The sequence below is a fragment of the Dioscorea cayenensis genome, chromosome 5 (genome assembly GCF_009730915.1).
Source record: "Dioscorea cayenensis subsp. rotundata cultivar TDr96_F1 chromosome 5, TDr96_F1_v2_PseudoChromosome.rev07_lg8_w22 25.fasta, whole genome shotgun sequence".
Taxonomy (NCBI): domain Eukaryota; kingdom Viridiplantae; phylum Streptophyta; class Magnoliopsida; order Dioscoreales; family Dioscoreaceae; genus Dioscorea; species Dioscorea cayenensis.
This window is the reverse complement of record NC_052475.1, coordinates 9582687-9603283: the sequence shown is the minus strand read 5'-3', so window position 1 is coordinate 9603283 and position 20597 is coordinate 9582687. Positions and strand designations below refer to the sequence as shown.

The following is a 20597-nucleotide window of genomic DNA, read 5'->3' as shown; positions in this document are numbered from 1 at the left end:
AGGAATACCACTCCAACGATGACTAGGCAAACGATTTCGCCCAGTCATATCTATAAAAATATATAATGCTAACACTATTATTATAAGATCATAATATATAAATATGTGCAATAAGAAAACTAGAATAAGTTTAAAAAGTACATTCTACTTTCAAAAAGTGTAACTTAAAAGTTAAATATTCATTTCCACATCAAATTCTAATTCAATATGCATCTTCTACATCATTGAAAGCATCTAACTCATCCTCCTCTTCGTCATTGTGTTCATCTTCCTCACTTTCTTCACCTTCTTCCTCTTCCTCTTCCTCAAAATCGATACCATCAATTTCAATGAATGTACCATCAGAAGATTTGAGAGATACTTCTTCATTTTCATTCTCAATTTCATGTATTTGTACTTCATCACCTGAAAAGCGTAAACAACTCGAACTTGCATTTGATTCGGCTATCTCCACAATAGATCTAGCCTTAATTGCACAAAACCATAAGCCAAACATTAGAAGATCTTGTCAACGAAGGATATGGAGAATAGAAAAACTTGTGCAAACATTTTGAGTTGCAAGAATAAATGGTTCATATTTGTTAAATATTCTATTCTTGTGCACATCAATGAGCTTATATTGTGGATGTATTCTAGTACCAATTCTCAATGTAGGATCGAACCATACGCATTTAAATAATACAACCTCTTTCATTGGCCAACCTTCATATTCCAACTTGACTACCTCAATCAGCTTCCCGCAATATTCCATCTCGCTAGCACTTAAATTAGATCCCTTAATGCACACTCCACTGTTCATTGTGTACTTCATAGATCCACGTTTTTCTGTGTGGAATTTGTAGCCATTTATATAGTAACCATTGTACGTTTTAACCTTATACATTGGCTTGGCAGCAAGACATCTCAAACATTCATTTGTGATACCCGAACTTGGATGATGTGCCTGTTAATGATATGTATATACACACATCATTATTAGATTATTAAGACACAATAGAAATTCAATATGCATTCAATAGGATTAGTTAAGAATACTCACATAACTATCAAACCACAAGGCAAATTCTGTTTCCAACAAGTGATCAATTTCATGATCTTGAATGCTAGGTTGATTTCCTTTAAGCAATTCTTCATACAGTCTACATTAAAGGGAAAAAATTGTCATATTTAGTTTAGTTATTATTAACATTATTTGAAGACAAAGCATTGCCATGTGATATTGTTGCTTACTTAATATAAGGTTGAACTTCTTCACAATTTAATAAGACGTATGTCCGAGCAGCATGATATTCGTGTATTGTCCAAACGTCATGTCTTTTTCGGGACCCAAACGCTTACGGATGGTTTAAAAATTGAAAGCATTCCTGGATATTCATGCATGTCAAAGTTAATGCTATCATCATTCCGTGCCACTTTTCGATGTCTTGTGTGAATATGTGACTCAAAGTAATGTGCACAAAATGATGATATTTTCTTCAACAAGGTAGGCATTGCAAATTGATCCTTCAACTTGGGCTTTATTCTTTACGTTATTCTTTTAATCTACGCAGTACCTACAATTTATCATGCTTAAAATTATTTACAAGTACAATACTATTCTTCTAATTTAATGGGGAAACCAATAAAAATTAAATTTATACCTCTCAAAAGGATACATCCATCTATATTGCACTGGTCCAGCAATCCGTGCTTCATATGCTAAGTGAACTGGAAGATGTTCCATGCAATCAAAGAAGCTTGGAGGAAATATTCTTTCTAACTTGCACAAAATAATAGGTATTTCCGATTCCAACCTCCTCATATCCTCCTCTTTAATCGCTCTTGAAGTGAGATCCTTAAAAAAAATGCTCAATTCTGTCAATGCTTGCCATACATTATGTGGAAGTAGCTCCCTAAATGCAATGGGTATCAATCTTTGCATGAAAACATGACAATCATGGCTTTTCATACCAAATAATTTCAGCTTGCGCTGATCCACACATCTACCCATATTCGAGACATACCCATCTGGAAATTTAAGCTCCTTCAACCAATTGCACAATTCTTCTTTTTGTTTTTTATCCAAAGTGTAACATGCCTTTGGACACCTCTTTGTCCTTTCTTCAATATGTAACTCTGGCCTACTGCAAAATTCCTTCAAATCTTCTCTAGATTTTACATTGTCTTTCGACTTGCCAGGTACATTCATTACAGTATTAAATATATTATCAAAGAAGTTCTTCTCAATGTGCATTACATCCAAATTGTGCCTAATGAGGTTTGTCTTCCAATAAGGTAAATCCCAAAATATACTTCTTTTCTTCCATCCACATTTGCTAGAGCTCCTTCTAATTTCAAAATTTAGAACTTCCCCATCTAATTTTGTGACCTTTTGAAGCCCAAAGCTCTCAATTTCTTCGAGTATTTCAAATCCAGATTTGACTCGAGGTGCACATTTCTTTATTACATTTCCTTTTCTAAACCACTTCTTATTCCTTCTGTAAGGATGATCTGGAGACAAAAATTTACGATGATTATCAAACCATGATGTCTTTCCACCTTTTGTTAGGGTAAAAGCATCGGAATCCTCCATGCAGTATGGGCATGCTAATTTTCCTGCTGTACTCCAACCAGACAACATTGAGTAGGCTGGAAAATCATTAATTGTCCACAATAATGCAGCTCTCATCATAAAATTTTGCTTGCTAGCTACATCATAAGTCTCTATTCCAACCTCCCATAAATCTTTCAACTCAGCTACCAAAGGTTGTAGAAATACATCCAATTTATCTTTTTGGATTTGACGGACTGGAACAATTATTGAGAGAAACATGTACTCTTCTTTCATGCACATCCAAGGTGGTAAATTGTATGGTGTGATTATCACCGGCCATGATGAGTATTGCCGACCTGATTGCCCAAATGGTTGAAACCCATCCGACATAAACCCAATCGACATTCCCTGCACTCGGATGCAAAATGATGGATGCATGCTATTAAAAGTGCTTCCATGCAAGAGAATCTCGAGCAATGCCGCATCACATCATCATTTTCCATTTCATGTCTTGCATGCCATACCATATGCTTGGCTGTGGCATTAGATGCATACAACCTCTGAAGACGAGGAGTCAAAGGAAAGTAGAACATTTTCTTGTATGCTATATTTGCTTTTCGGCTATCAATATCAATTCTACCTTTCTTGAACCTATCATCGTCGCAGAATTTGCAAGTCGTCAATTCACTATCTTCACCCCAGTACAACATGCAGCCCCGTTTGCAACAGTCAATTTGTTCAACAGGTAACCCTCACCCTCTAACTAATCTGTTTTTGTTTCATAAAAATCCATCAACCATAACATTATCTGTTGGGAGGCATTCTTTCATCAATTGGCAAAAAAATCATCATACAATCTTTCGGAAAAAAATGATGTTCTGCCTTCAAATTCATTAATCTAGCAACAACAGACAACTTTGAGATTCCATTAGGATTATTAGGCCATAACTCTTGTTGTTCTGCTCTAAGCATGTCATAAACATGTTGAATTGATGGAGTTGGGTTGTCTTCATAGTCATCTGATTGAAATGAAGGCCCAGCAGCATCACGAATCATGGTCTCCAATGGAGTCATATTATCAACCCCAACATGTTGAGCAAACGCCTCTCCAACTACTGCATTTTCGCTAAGAACATCAATATCATCACTTTCCCCGTGATGGATCCAGGTTTCATAATTCTCCACAAAACCATACTTAGCAATGTGTGATTTAATAGTATCTTCATCCAAAAAAATTTCCAATTACTGACACTTCTTTCCGATTACATGGGCATCTCATCAACCTGACCATCAAGACAATTTGGGTGAGCCTTAGCAAACTCCACAAATGAATTTATTCCAACTATAAACATAGGATCAATTAATCCTCTTGTTCGCCTTTGATACATCCATTGTCGGTCTGGCCTCATGTTTTGTTTCTCTAAACTAACATTCACAAAGATAATATTGGAAGAATTTATTAGTCCATGAAGAGAATTTATTGTCATAACTATAAAAATCTAATATTAAATAATTCTTTCATAAATATAAGGGACCATGAATAATAATGAAATCTAATGCAAGTGCCCTCAATGGTATTTTATATATTTTATATAATAGTAATAATTAATTTAATAAAAATTATTTATTTATTTATTTTTGACAAAAAATTTTTGTATATATATATAACCCGGAAGAGTCAGTAGGGCTTGAAATGGAAAAGCAATTATATTTATCTTGTGGTATGTTATGCTAGGCATATTATTTAAAAACAAAAAAAGGTATCATCTAGTTTGGAGGTGTTAGCTTTTGACTCCATTATTATTGTAATATTGAAGCCCTTTGTTATTGTTTGCTTTTAATATGATTTGCACCAAAGACAAAAATTAAAAAGAAAATGTAATTTGCGATTACTCGACAATCAAGTGAGTTAAGAATATAAAAAGGTTTTCAAAGATTTATTAAAGAAGATACAAAAAAATTTTTCCAGAAAAACAAATGAAATATTATGAATAATAACATGCACTTAGATTAATGTAGTTTCCATCCAATAAGAAGTGCTTGAGACTAAAAGTTCTCAAGGTTGGTACACAAGGATGGCGACACATTCTTGTGAAGTTATTAATGCTTAATCTCTAGCTAAAACTTTTAGATTAAGTAGATAATTAATTAAGATTGCTTGCAAGATTAGCCACCTATTGATAACCTCCATTTTAAGCGTTAATTAATTGTCAATCTATGAGATTCTTATCCTTCTTTGACTGATTAGAGTAAAACTAATTTTAATTTGACTCCATCAAAGAATCCACTTATTGTAATAAAGATTCTTTTCTTCTTTTTTTTTTATAAAATATTGTTCTTTTCAGTATTGATTTTGAAACATAAATTTTAATTACATACATACACACACACACACACACACACACACACACACACACATATATATATATATATATATATATATATTACCAGTGGTATTGTTATCCTCATTTATATATATATATATATTTGTTGGGGTTCCCATGTTCACACTTGATGAACAGTGGTCACCACAATGAAGAAACAAAGCAAGGAATGCATCATTGAATTGATGTATAAATCCAAAGAACATTCTCAATTACTGGCCTCATCTCCCCACAACCAAAATATAATAGAGAATTGTAGACAGTTGAATTAAAAGTGATTGAGCTTTGGCTTTTATCCCAATGATCCAACCACATCTGAAAGATATCAACTTACTATCAACACTATATGCACATCTCTATCTTGACTTGCTTGTACACATTCCTACAATTTAAGTCAATTTCAATTAAGCTTTTCATTTTATTATTAAATTACAGCAAGATGGTCACTAGCGAAACAATGCGTAGTAAACAAACAAAACACCTGAAAAAGAATATATATTAATAATTTGAAAGACACTGTTCTTGATTCTGCGCATAAATCAGATTGTCACTTGAGTTGAGAAAATTATTTTTTGAAACAATAATGTTGGCACACATAACTCGAGCAAACTGACCATGCTAACTACACGTCAATTAATTTGTTGATGATTGCTCACCAAATTTTGTTGTCAAGCGCCAAAAGAAAAAGAAGAGGAAAAAAACAACAATTGATGCAATATTTTAGGAACATCTATATTTTAAAGGTTTTTTTAAAAGAAAACAAAAGCAATTGAAAGAACAATTAAGTATTGAACTAGAAGACATCAACAACAATTAAAAGACCATCACTGCCACAAAAGATATTATTATATATAAATATATATTTACATGAGATGGGAAGCAAGATCATGTAACACAAGAATAAGATATGCAGAAACATAACAAGAGAATGGGGAAACCTTTGACTAGTGAGGAACTGAAGAAAGCTATAATAATGTGTACCTGGATAACTTCAATAGCCTGGAATTGAGGGGTTTTCACTGTTTGTAGCTTTCCATTACTCGTGCAAGCAGCCAGCACCAAACCAGAGCCAGTTCAGTGATAATTTCAAATTCTAGATTGATAATTCCAACAAGCAGGGTACATAAAATATTCGAATAAAGAAGAACAAATGAAAATATAATGCACCTATCAAATTATTGCTAATGTAAAACTTCCCAATTTGCTTAGAGAACAAACAATTGCTAGATTATGTGAGATAGATGATAACCTGCTTCAGAACTTCCGAATTTGCCTCCCCATCAGCTAATTCAGTTAATGCATAGATATCATGAACAACGAAATCTTCCGCTGGACAAGATGAGATAAAAGAAAATAAACAATGGAAAAATCATCAAAAGAAAACCAAGTTTGCAAGCATATTTCTGGTGCATGCTTAAGACGAGCCTAAAATTTATATCAATACGAACGAATGAAACAAAATGAGAAGCCCGAGGTTAAAAAAATGTGTCAATTTTTCCATCGACATACACTTGATGAGTTATTGATTTTTATTTGCTAGTATTACATATGATGTACATCACTATAAAAAATGGAAAACAACAAGAGTTTGACATACATATACAAGACCAATGGTTGCTGAAATAGCTCAAAATGTAGAAATTTATCTATAAAACTAGGAAGATCTTGTATTAGGGACATAATTAGGTTCAAAATTGTATAAATATCAACCAAAACCTAAATAAATCCAAGATGAGAAAGAAAAATAATCAAATATGCTGGAACCATTTTTCAGATTTGAAATCCTAGAAATCACAACATGAAAATCAAATTTTGCTAAATCATTTGAGCTTACCGCATATGTAATTGAAACTAATTTCATTGTCGAATTTCAAAGGCAATCAGAGCCAGTAATCTTGATATCTATCAGCCAAATACACCTAATATGCCAATGAAGAAATTACCTGCCCATGATAACCACATCAAAATGAAAAAGATTAAAATAAATCAGTGCCTAAAATCAGCTCGATTTCATTTAAAAGCTGATACAAAAACTTCAAAAGTCAAACCAGCAAAAATTGACAACAAAAGAATAAAAATCATTATGAGGAATAATCTCAAGCAAGAGTTTCCATATGTATATGGAAAGTCTATCATGTTTATAGTCCAGTGTACAAGAGAATTACCCAAGGTATCATGTCATTCAATTTCTGATGGAAGGAAAAAAGTGGAACTACATAAAAACCTATCAATAAAAATTTACCAATAATTCCTGATAAATATGTGCCACCAATTTCATATAGAAGAAAGCATGAGCAAAACTGCATTATTAAGAACTTATCACTAGCAACGCAATACAAATGAACATGAATATAAGTCATAATCAAGAATTAATATAAGTCTATGTTTACCTAGAATATCTCCTTCTATCACAATGTTTTTTAAGTAACTTGCAAAGTTGAAACTGTACTTATGACAACAAGATCAAGCAGACAATATTATACCAATTTGTGAGGGGAAAACAACATGAGGTTAATTGCTTATCAGCAGATATATAAAACAATAATGTGTGCCGATTATTTAATGATGAGAATTAATGATCAAATTGAAAGATAATAAGTAAAATGAGAAATTAAAAACAACTCTAAATGCTTAAAGACAGAGTGAAGCTATTTTTGTGCATAATCTTATTGGCATGATAGACATAAGAAACAAGAAATTTTGCAAGTTTGATGCATCCTAAGTGCATTTTAAGCTTTAATTGATAGAACTGGTTGAAAATAAAGAAATACAAATGAACATGAATATAAGTCATAAGCAAGGATTAATATAATTACTACATACTCCTGAAGTTGCAATATCCCAACAACCTTTCTCAGCCAATTTTTTAAGTGAGCTGCACAATATAACACATTTTTAGTCATCCAATTGAGAACAATGGAAATCATGTTAATTTACAATCAAGTTATGAAAGCTCAACAGATTCAAATGGCATAATGTTAATTATCACAGGAAGAGGAAAAAAATAAATTACCAGTAGAAAACAGCAAAAAAAAAAAATCAAGTAAATGCAAAGATCTGAGAATAAATAAGCAAAAATTCCACCTCAGGATCAAATACTCCAAAAACTTACTAACATAGACATCCTAAAAGTCAAGAAAAGATCAGAGATCTACTTCTCTTTTATCCTTACCATAACAAACAAACTAAATCCACTTTACACAAAATCCAATATTTCAAAAAACAAACAAGAAATTAACTCCAAACTATCAGATACTACTTCATTCATAGAACATGCAACAAAATCACCCCAAAAAAAGCGTTTTTTATCATAAAAAACCGGAGAAAATGGAGATTAAACTCACCTAGAACAACAGAACAGTGGGTATTTTGGATCTGGAGCTTGGTGTCCAGATCCAATCAGGCCAGGGATCCAAGAAACCCTAAGATTAGGCTCGAAGAAGATGAGTACTGGGACCTTTTCTGATCTGCGTCGTAGCTCTATCTCAACAGAAGGACTGGGACCTTCCCGGATTTGCGCTGTAGCTCCATCGGCAGCTCGAAGTTTGTAGGAGTAGAGCTTGAGAAGGAAGACCTGTGTCTGATTCGCGGAGATCGTTACTGATGAAGACTAGGACGGAGATGGAGGAGGAGGAGGAGATGGATCTTAGAGAGATGAGACTGGGATACGAGAGAGATGAGATCTGGGTAGAGGAGGAGAAGGTCCTAGGGTTCCAAATAACATAAGAGGGGAAGTTGGAAATATTAAACAAACCCTTAATTTATTTAATTGATAACAAAGTTTTAAAACCACCCTAGTTTATTTTAATATTAAACTAAGATTTATTTAGATTTATATCTACAAATTGTGGTAATAAAGGTTTCATAAATAAAAAGCATATATTATCATATAAAAAAAAGCTTTTATCCATAAAGATTTTTATCTAACTAAATAAAGATTTAGTTAAATTTTTAAATTCGTAGTATTTTTAAACATTTCGCTAACTATATATATTATATATTTATTTTTTAAAACAGTTTGTCATGAAAATTTAATATTTTCAAATATATTGTACTATTAATTAACTAAAATATTTGAGATAACTAAAATTTCTTTGATGTTTTGAAGAAAATTTGTTGGGTATTAGCTTGAACATATGTACGAGGTTGGCTCCCAAAAATAATTCTTAATTGGCATAAAATATATATGGAAAAATATTAATATTAAATAATAATCAATTTATTTTAAAATTTTAAATAAATATTTTTAATTTATAAAAGAAAAAATTAAATATTTTTATAATTTAATATTTTCTCATAAAAATATTTTAGAATTGAAAATATTATAAAAATAAATAGTTGGTTTGAAGTATTTTTTAAAAATAAATTATAATTTTTAGGAATAATAAAATTATAGAAATAATTAGGAAAGTAAATATACTTACTCAAATAGGAAAGTATATTAATTTTTATCTGATTTATTTTTTAAAAACAATTATGGTAAAAATCCGTTGCAAAATCTGTGATAATTATGGTTGCAAATTTGGAACAAAACATCCGTTGCAAATGTTTGTTTCAAATTTGTTGCAAACTATCTCCCGCGCTCTTCCCTCCATTTTTATTAGTAACGGAAAAACTATTTCGATGTAAAATTTGTTACATTCGGTTACAAAAAAATGCATGCAAATCCGTTTCAACTAACTTTTTGCAATGTATTTTTTTCTCGTCACAAAAATCATGTGCAAAGTTTTTTTAATCCGTTGCAAATCTGTTACAAAACTGTTATAAAATGGCAATAGATTTATTCCGTTGCAATTATCCGTTGCAAAATTGTAATTTTTTTGTAGTGTGTAATACCTCTCATCATTTGTACTAGGTAAGGTACTAGCATCAAATTTAAAGTGTGATGCCAAAGGAGTACTAACTGACTTTGAGTGTTCCATCTGAAAAGAATGCAACAACTTTTCAATATACTTCTGTTGTAAAACATATAACAGTCCTGCTTTCCTGTCTCTCCAAATCTCCATACCCAACATCTTTTTGGCTGCACCTAAATTTTTCATTTCAAACTCATTGATCAATAATGCCTTCAAACTATCAATTTCAACTTTATTCTTAGCTGCAATCAACATGTCATCCACATATAACAACAAATATATAAAGGAACCATCTACAAGCTTTCTAGAGTAAACACAATTATCATACTCATTACGCACAAAATCATGAGAAACCATGAATGCATCAAACCTTTTATATCACTGCCTCGGGGACTGCTTCAACCCATACAGTGATCTTTTCAGCAAACATACACGCTCTTCCTTTCCAGAAAACAAGAAATCCCTCTGGTTGTGACATATAAACATGTTCCTCTAGATTCCCATGTAAAAAAGCTGTTTTGACATCAAGCTGTTCTAACTCCAAATCAAAAGCACTTACAGTGGCTAGAAGAACCCGAATTGTATTGTGCTTCACAACTAGTGAGAATACTTCATGATAATCAATGCCCTCCTTCTGTGAGAAACCCTTTGCACAAGCCTGCTGGTTCAACTCCAGGAATCCCTTCTTTCTTCTTGAACACCTATTTGCATCCCACTGGTTTTACACCCTTTGGTAATGGAACTAGTTCCCAGGTTTCGTTCTTTGCTAGAGATTGTATCTCCTCAATCATGGCAATCAACCATTCTGATGCTTCTCTACTCTGCACTGCCTCTTTATATGACCTCGGTTTATCAGAATCAATATGTTCTCCTACTGCCAAGGCATAAGCAAAAAAGTTAGTATTAACAATATTGACACAATCTGCATACCTCAGAGGCTTTATAATTTCCCTTCTTGGTCTCCTTGCTGCTATACTCTGTGATTCAACAGTTTCTTCTATTCCTTTTTAAGCTTCAATCTCAAACTCCACCTTCTAATTCGCACCCTGATCTTTATTACCTGTAACATTATCAAGCTCCTTTCTCTGGCCAAACATAGCAGATTCATCAAAAGTAACATCTTTGCTAATAATAAATTTTGGAGTTCTATCTTTTTCAGTACACCACAATCTATATCCTTTAACTCCAACAACATACCCTAGAAATATGCATTTCATTAACCTTGGCTCAAGTTTACCATCATTCACATGAGCATAAGCATGACAACCAAATATACGCAAACGAGAATAATCAGAGGGTTTACCAGACCATACCTCTTGAGGAGTCTTCAAATCAATTGCAGTTGATGGAGATCTATTCACCAGATAACAAGCAGTGTTAACTGCTTCGGCCCAAAATTGCTTAGAGAGGCCAACACTTAATCGCATGCATCGAGCACGCTGTAACAGTGTTTGGTTCATGTGTTCTACAACTCCATTCTGCTGTGGTGTATATCGTACAGTGTGGTGCCTCACTATACCTTCTTTCTTGCAGAACTCATTAAATGGTTTATTATAAAATTCTAAACCATTATCTGTTCTGAGTGTCTTGACTTGTTTGCCTGTTCGCTTTTCAACCATAGTCTTCCACTCCTTGAACCTCCCAAACACCTCATCCTTTGATCTCAGAAAATATACCCAGACCTTTCTAGAATAATCATCAATAAAAGTAACAAAGTACCTGCATCTGCCATGAGACTCAACTGGAGAGGGACCCCACAAATCTGAATGAATATAATCAAGAATACCAGTTGAAGTGTGCTTTCCAGAACTGAATTTCACCCTGCGTTGCTTTCCCATAACACAAGTCTCACAAAATTTCAGTTTCCCAGTTTCTGCACCACCCAATAATCCTTGTTTGCTCAGCACTACAAGCCCTTTCTCACTCATGTGACCCAATATGTAATGCCATAATTCTGTTCTATCATCATGCTGCTCCGAGGAATGAGATACAACCATTGTTCCCATCACTGAACTGCCTATCAATAAGTAAATACCATGCTGCAATCTACCCTTCATCACTACTAGAGCGCCCTTAGAAACTCTCAACTGCTCACCATCACCAGAGAAACTATACCCCTGTTTTGGTAGGGTACCAATAGCAATCAAGTTCTTGCGTAGACCAGGAACATACCATGCATCAAATGTTCTGACTATTCCATCATGCATCTTAATCTGCACAGAACCACTGCCTTCAACACTAAGCTCCTCATCATCACCCAAATGCACACTGCCTTTCCATTCCTTGAAAGAAGTGAGCAATTCCTTTGAGAATGTCATATGATAAGATGCTCCAGTATCCAAGACCCAAGTATTTGCAGAACCTGAAATACTGACAGTCAAAACATCACTTCCCATGCCTTCATCAGAACTATCCACTGCTATATCATCATTATCTTGCATCACTGTAATTCCTTTCTGCACTACAAATACACTGGCATTACTACTTGATTCTTTATTCTCATTTCCTTTCTTCCTCTGTGGGCAATTCTTCCTGAAGTAACCTTTTTCTTAACAGAAAAAACAATGTAATCCTCCAGGTCTTGATTTAGAACATGATTTTCCCCTTCTCCTACCATCCCGTTCCTTGATTCTGCCTCTGTTAACAATCAAACTTACTTCTGCACCATCTTCTTTAGAACCAGAAACCTTCCGCTTCAATTCCTTAGACTACATAGCATCCTTTACATCGCTAACAGAAATACTGTCTCTACCATATAACATAGTGTCAACAAAATTCTCATATGAATTTGGCAAGGAACATAAGAGGATGATAGCTTGATCCTCATCATCAATTTTAACACCAACACCTTGTAGATCTAGAATAATCCGGTTAAAATTGTCAAGATGATCTTTCACCTGCATATTCTCTGTCATTCGTAAGGTATACAAATGCTGCTTTTGATATAACCGGTTGGTTAGGGATTTCTTCTGAAACTTTCTTTCCAACTTCTTCCATAATATTGCCGCAGTCGTTTCATCAATAACCTCTCACAAGACTTCATCAGTTAAACTCCAAAGAATAGCGCTATGAGCCTTTGCCAAAATCTCTGCCTTCTCCTCCACCTTCATCTTCGCTGGTAATTTTCCTTCTCCTTCCAATGCTGTCGCACATCCTTGTTGAACCATAATCGCCTTCATCTTGATCTTCCATAGAGTGAAATCATTTAATTCATTGAACTTCTCAATTTCGAATTTATGAGAGGCCATCCTTTTAGCAAACCCAGAAACCCTAAATTCGAAGTTGATTTCAAAGGACCTTGCTCTGATGCCACTTGTTATGCCAAACACAGCAATAATATGAAGAAAAACAAAAAAATAGTAGCACACAGAGATTTACGTGGTTCGGTCTATATGACCTACGTCCACAGGCAGGGAGATAGAGATTTCTTATTCTTCTCTTTTGAGGAAAAAACTCAACTAGATGATACAGATAAAACCCTATATATATCCAAATTAAAATAAAATAATATAACCCACAATGGATCAGTCTGTTGGGCAGGCCAAGCCAAAAGCCCACCACAGATTTTCATTGAAATCTCTAATTTAGGGTTAACTACCTAAATTAGGGCCGAGTCATAATTTGGATAGGGTTACAATCACAATCAACTTCAAATTCAAGGCATATCAACAGATTCTTTTTTGATAACATTTCCACATGTTGTTGGTTGGAGAACACTTCTACAAATACTACCTCCTGGGCTGCTTCTTTAATCTTTGATGCATTTTAACTAATATGGAAATCAAGATGCAATTTCATTTTCAAGAGCACTTCTTGGAATCCTCAGCAAATTGCCATGCAAGCTATTGATCAAGTGGAGGAATTTAAAAAATCAGAGAATTTTCAAAGGGAAATACTTAATCATTTTTATCCTACCTCCCAGGATTACTTTCTTTTCTCATATGGCTCTTGGGTCAATAATAATACCATTGAAGAAGCTAGCTTTGTACTAGTTAATGCTAACAAGAAAATCTGCATCACAGGCTCCTCTAGAGTTGAAGTTACATCTACCTTTGAAGCTGAACTGGGAGCTGTGGAAATTGCTGTTAAAGTTGCAGATTATTGAGGCCTAAACTTTGCTCGATTTTCATTGATTCTAGACATCCACAACAAGTCTTTTCTCAAGGCAGTAATGACATCAACAGGAGATTCACGCAACATCTTAACTTTTTGAAAACCTCCTTTGATGTTAACAATGAAATCGTTATTGTTATTCCCAGTGCTTGGAACACTCTGGCATCCTGTCTAGCTTTGAAAGGAAGAAACACCCATTGTCTAAGGGTATACTATCAGGGTCTTGACCTTTCGAAATGGTTAATGATGGCCATTTTTAAGAAGGTTTAAACCCCTATTTGGTCCTTGTAAGTAAGTTCGAGTGCCCATTTGGTGTCTCTATTCCAATTTTGCCACTAGGAGTACCTTTATTATACAAATTGAGAAATCTTGGTCCCCACCCTAAAAATTGGTAGTTTGTCCGTCAACCATGGCTGACGTGGCTTATTTTATTAATTAATTATAATAAAAAAAACTAAAAGTGATATGTATCATCTCCTCCACCCCCTCTCCTCTTCCCCACCATTCTCCTCTACATCAACGCTGGCTCCTTCATCCAGTGGTTTGGTGGCTCCAAGCGGTGAGCATCATCACCGCGATGATGATGCCAAGTTTGCTCTCTCTTCTCTCTCTCTCTCTCTCTCTCTCTCTCTACTCTTGTTTCATATATACAAATATATCTATATATATATTCTTGTCTCGATCTGTTTCTACATGTCCGAAAATGAAGCTTTTTGCTCTCTCATTTATATATTGAATATACACATGTATGCATACTTGTCTAGTTGTCTTCCTTTCATTATGTCTGAAACTGAATCTCTGCTCTGTTTCCTCTCTATCTACACTTGCTTCATGTCTGCGTGCCCTGCATCTCCGTTTCTGCATTTCTAAATATGAAACATGTACATATACATATATATATATATATATATATATATATAGCTTCATGTATGCATAGTTTAGCTTTCCATTTCTGAAGATAAAGTCTAGCTCTCTCTCTCTCTCTAATTTTGTTTTCTCTTTTCACAGTACCCACTGTACGCACCACTTATTATCAAAGCCATGCATGCATGGGCATGCACACACCACTTCCAAGCTCACTCATGGCCACTCCACGTCCTCACTCTCCGCGCCATCATCTACCAACTCTGGTGCTCCTTCTCTAGCAAGCTCTTCCTCACTCACCGCCTCAAAGAAGAGCAAGGAGTTGATGTCTGTGAAGGTGTTCACGGTGGTGATGATGATGCTCACCGTTAGGAGCCACCAGACCACTGGATGAAGGAGCCGACGTCGATGTGGAAGAGAATGGTGGGGGAGAGGAGAGGGATGGAGGAGAAGGTACATATCATTTTTAATTTTTTAATTATAGTTAGTTAATAAAATAAGCCACGTCAGCCATGATTAACGGACAAACTAACGATTAGGGTGAGGACCAAGATTTCTCAATTTGGAGGTACGCCCAGTGGCAAAATTGGAATAAAGGGATTAAATGAACACCTGAACCTACTTACAGGGATCAAACATGGGTTTAAACCTTTCTAAGAATGATTGCACTATTTGATTGTTGTTTGTTGAAGTTTTTAATCCTTTCCTTTGCTTATTTTATTTTTTTTTTTTTCTTCTAAGAATTTTTTTATGTTCTCTCTCCTTCCTTTTTCAATAAATAGTTGCTAAGTAGCTCTATCTTTGAAAAAAAAATAAAAAAAGTAAATGTGGCTTTATAGAAAAAAAAAAGAAAATTTATCAATCAAGATCATCATGTTATTTTATTTTATTTTTTCAAATCTCCAAAAATCCAACGTCTTTATTTTATTTAAAACTCAACCTCTTCTCTGTTCTCCCAAAAAGTACACGTGGCGCCATAATACCCACGGATCAAACAACGGATCCCAGTGTGCCCGGTCCAACGAACAGAGTCTTTAATCATATAAATCACCACGAAACGTTCACATTTATAGTTGATCTCCAAATCGAGACCACACGATCACTTCAAGATTCGTACCCACAAAACCGATATCCGCGCATTTCCTTCGAGGCCCCTCTCCATTGCTTCGAAGCATTCGTCGGGAATTCCGGAAGAGGGAGTGAGCAATGGCGAGGTCCAGCGCCGACGATATGGAGCTCCGGCGGGCGTGCCAGGCCGCCGTAGACGGTAGCAGCGCCGGTGGCAAGCACAAGGTCGTGCTATCCATCCGTGTCGCTAAGAGCCGCGGCGTTTGGGGCAAATCCGCTAAGCTCGGCCGCCAAATGGCCAAGCCCCGTGTCCTCGCAATCACTAGTATTCTCTTTTGCATACTTTCTCTTTTGTTTTTGATGATAATTGTTTTTGTTTGGTTGATTAATCGTAGTAACTAATAACTAATAGCTGGGGTGGTGAGAAGGTAGAGATCATCTGATGATATTTGATTGATCTTGATAGACGGGTAAAATTTAGGGTTTATTGGAGATGGTAGAACTCGGGAAACATTGCCAGCAATTGTTGTTTGCTCTGTTTATTCATTAAAAAATTGGTTTTTAATCAGTGTTAAGATATTAATATTGATATATCTGTCTTGGATGACTTTATAGGCCAAAGTTCTTTGATTTTTTATTGTTATTGGTTGTTCATTTATGTAAAAGAAGATTACCTTGGCGTATCATTATAGAAATTCTTGGGGATGTTGAGATTTAATTGATACATAACTTATTTATTCATTTTTGTAATATAGATTATTTTAGTTGTTTTGAATCAATCTTATGGGTTGTTTATTGATGGGTAAAATGTACTGACACCTTCTAGGTTATATCAAAAGGTCACCTACATGCACTGAAGCTAAGTTATTTCACTTGGTCCTCTTGAAGTTATACCAAAATGATTTTTTGGGATGCACTGTTTTTTGATTGTGTAACAAATTTATTTACATATATTGTGACCAAGCACACAAGACACACTGGACATATTGGCCCACCACAGATGCGGGTCTCTAAATTTTAAGATATGTAAGGAGTCTAGGTGACATTTTGTTATAACCTGGGGATGTAAGTGTATTTGTTTGTTTTATTGAAAGTTTTGCTAATGAAAGCGTAACTACAATGTCTGTACTCAAGAGCTACTATGTATGTTCATGCATAAGAACATCTTAGCAAATTTACAAGTTGATTACTTTACGTGAGAATGCCTATTCCTTTGCATTATTATTGTTTCTGTAGCCTTAATATAATGATTTTCTTTTGTTGTGTGCTTGCAACAGGCTTTCATGTGATTGAGGGTTGCTTTTGAAATGAAGTTTTATCATCCATTGATGCATTTTGGTGATTGAATTTCTGTTAGTTTGTACTAATTGAACAGTTTGAATGCTTTTTGATTTTTAATCACAAAGAGGAGCTTTAAGCTCTACTAATATTTGAGGCCACCATGGTTCTATTTCCATTGAGAAACTGTATAGAAATGCATTCACATGAGGCTGTACATGCTCCTAGTTAGTTGTGATATGTGTTAGAACATTCAGGTAAGCTATTAATTAGTAGCATATTCTATATAAAGAGAACTTGATAGGCCAAACAACCCAAGGCCATTGGAGGTTTATGATAAGAAAAATATAAGACAGGTTGATAGACTTAATGAGCACTATTAGATAATTATTATTAGATATGTACTAGCCACTTATGCATTAGATAGTTAAATTTATGGTGTGGTTAGTTATTGTATGGGAATTTTAAGGTGTCTGGAATGGGGTTGATTAGGATAGGGAGAATATTAATTTGTTGTTTGTTGTAGGAGGAGACCTCTTCTTAAGGGGAAAGCTTGTGAAATTAGTGTGCTTTTTGAATCTAGTTGTCGTTGGCCTATAATCTGGCCTATAAACTAGATTATTTTAGTATTATTAAAAAAATTTTCTGTTCTTTCCCTGAGTTCAACTGAACTAAAGAATGTTTTGGTTCCATTTTTACACTTTCTTGATTTAGTGCAAATATGATATCTCATTGCAGCCAAATCCAAAGGACAGAGGACTAAAGCTCTTCTTCGTGTCTTGAAATACTCTACAGGAGGAGTTCTTGAGGTAATACTATGGTGCTTTATTTGGGCTTGTTGCATGTAAGTTCTGAAATTTCTGTCCTTGTAGAACACATCCTTATATTTTAAAGGCAATTTCTTTGGTGAGAAACCTTGCACTCAGTTTTCTTCTTTTGTCACTGGAGAAAGTTTTGTTGCAAAATTTATGGATATGGCTCAGAATTTACAGAGAAAAGAAACAATCCTCATGTTTTTACTCTGCCACTTTGCAGTTTAATTCTAAACCAGGCAAATTTGCAATGCTAACTCTTTTTTGTTTGTCACATCTAACTGAATAATTAGGAGTTTATATTTCTCATGAAAGCTCATGAAGACTTTGAACTTAATGAGGAGCTTCCTATTTATGTAAATGGAATAATCACTTGTTCTTACATTCTTTGTTCATTAAGATTGAACTTTTGACATCTAACTGCTTCCTCCAACCTGCTAGAAGTACCTTTCGGTTAAACCAAATTCAGGACTATTATGTGAATATCTACTATTGTTTTATCCTAAGCTTTGATGTTTTTTCAGCCTGCAAAACTTTATAAGCTGAAGCATCTTTCTAAGGTTGAGGTCATACAAAACGACCCCAGTGGTTGTACATTTACTTTGGTAAGCCCTTTTTCCTTCTTTTTGTGACCTTCATTCTTGTAAAGAAGATTTTATTTTAGTTCCATTTTGCCTATCGGACCAACCTAAATCTAAGTCCCACTGTGTCTTGCTTGAATTTTCCTAATGACTATCATTTATTTTGTGCTCTTATTCCCCAGGGATTTGATAATCTGCGAAGCCAAAGTGTTGCTCCTCCTCAATGGACGATGCGCAATAAAGATGACAGGTAACTTTATTTGGTAAACAAGTTGTTTTTGCTCAAACCTTAAAAATTTTCTATTGCAGTTTTGTCCACAAAATTAAACACATAAAGTTAAAATCTCAAGTAATATTATTTCGTGATTTTCTTGATATTCTTACTTTTCTCTTTTAGGAATCGGCTTCTACTTTGCATTTTAAATCTTTTCAAGGAGATCATGGGTCGTCTCCCCAAGGTTGTTGGTGTAGATGTTGTGGAGATGGCTATTTGGGCAAAGGTGCATTTGAGCTACTTTTTTGAACAAGACTATTAAGTTTCTGAGTTTCTCAAAGCATTTTATGGTTTGTCTTCATGGCAAACTAAATGATCTTCAATATTTTATTCATTTTTCTACTCCTAAAACCGTAATGTGCAATTTACATGCAATGCCAAATAATTTTAATGGGCATTTTCTCTTTTCTGTCTATCCAAAAATAAAGGAATCTTTGTTTCTCATATATCCTTCTTATTGTAATTTTAAATGAGGTATGATATCTGAAGGAACGATTTGTTCATACCATTTATACTGCATTCACCAACTATTAACTTATGAAGAAACCAAGAAGTTGTGAACAATGTGTTTCGATGTTGAATCTGCTTAATCCATTGATTCATTGATTAATTGATTAATTCCCACCGTCTACATATTAATTATGCATTGTCCAAAGTAAGCCGGCCAGGAACTATAGAGTTTGTGATGAAACTGGTTTAGCAGAAGCGTAGAGGGATCTCTACTACCATAAGCAACACTTGTAAGTTGTAGATTAAAACTGAGGTTGGTTAGCTTCTGTTTTAAAAGTTTAATATATTTACTCTTCAGTGAAATCAAAGGCAGATGATACTTATTTTTGCAGTAGAAGTTTGAGTTCATTATAGTACAAAAAAATGTTGCACTTTTTCGGGTCCTATTATTTTATAAGTCCTTGTATGCTCTTGCTCTGGTTATACCCATTACAACATCAATCAATTCTTATTTTGGTTATGAAAAAAAGAGTGCGTCTTCATTTTTAAGAATAATCAACCATAAACATACTGTCAACTTCAATGTCAACACAAATTCTATTCTCTGTTTTGCTTGAAATCCTTGAGTTCAATATCTAGCTTCTGAGTTAGACTTCTTGATATTAAGTAGAAACTGGAGAGTCCACCATTTCTTAGTCTTTTTTAGATATTTCTTTTATACAAAGCCATGCTGTATTTTTCAAAGCTTTATAGAAAGTTTCAGCCCAGAGGTGCTTCTTTCGTTTAAAATATCAGGGTTCATAAGCTTCCTGATCATTGATTCGAACATGAAGAAAATAATTATATTCTTTCATTTGGACAATAAATTTATTAATAGAAGGTTAATTAATTTGATCACTATATGGGTGCTGATGCCTATATTGAGGTTTCAGTTGTATATCAAGCATAATTTATTATGGATCATTCCAGATCAACTTTAATATAGAACTTATATTCCTCATGATATAATTATCATGGGAGACTGCTTGTCTGAAATATTGATTGCATAGCATTTTGGTCCAATAAATATTAGTGAATGCAAAGGTTGGCAAAAATCTTTGACAATCTGAATGCTAAATATTTGATTAGATATTTGTTTATTTATTATTATTATTATTATTATTATTATTATTATTATTATTATTATTATTATTATTTTTGTTGTTTGAATACTAAAACCTGTTTATTGAACATATTAATCTCCGTCTCTAGAAGCAGTCCTTTTGTGTATATTTCACACACACACACAAACACAACCAACATCATTTACACACAAACACACACTCAAACAAACACAACCAACATGTGAAGCAATGTTGTGTGAGTAGCTGTTAATAACTTCCAT

The 20597-nt window shown here is 34.1% G+C and overlaps 1 protein-coding gene across 3 annotated transcripts in view; it reads left to right on the top strand.

Moving 5' to 3' along the window:
• Positions 1–15848: 15848 nt before the first annotated feature.
• Positions 15849–20597, top strand: part of LOC120261638 (exocyst complex component SEC3A-like) — a 42255-nt gene continuing 37506 nt past the window's right edge. For all 3 annotated transcript variants that reach the window (XM_039269598.1, XM_039269597.1, XM_039269599.1), the window contains exons 1-5: positions 15849–16143; positions 17835–17905; positions 18433–18513; positions 18672–18739; positions 18887–18989. In XM_039269598.1, the coding sequence (XP_039125532.1) occupies positions 15957–16143; positions 17835–17905; positions 18433–18513; positions 18672–18739; positions 18887–18989 (510 nt within the window). In that variant the 5' untranslated portion in view covers positions 15849–15956. The remainder of the gene's footprint in view (positions 16144–17834; positions 17906–18432; positions 18514–18671; positions 18740–18886; positions 18990–20597) is intronic.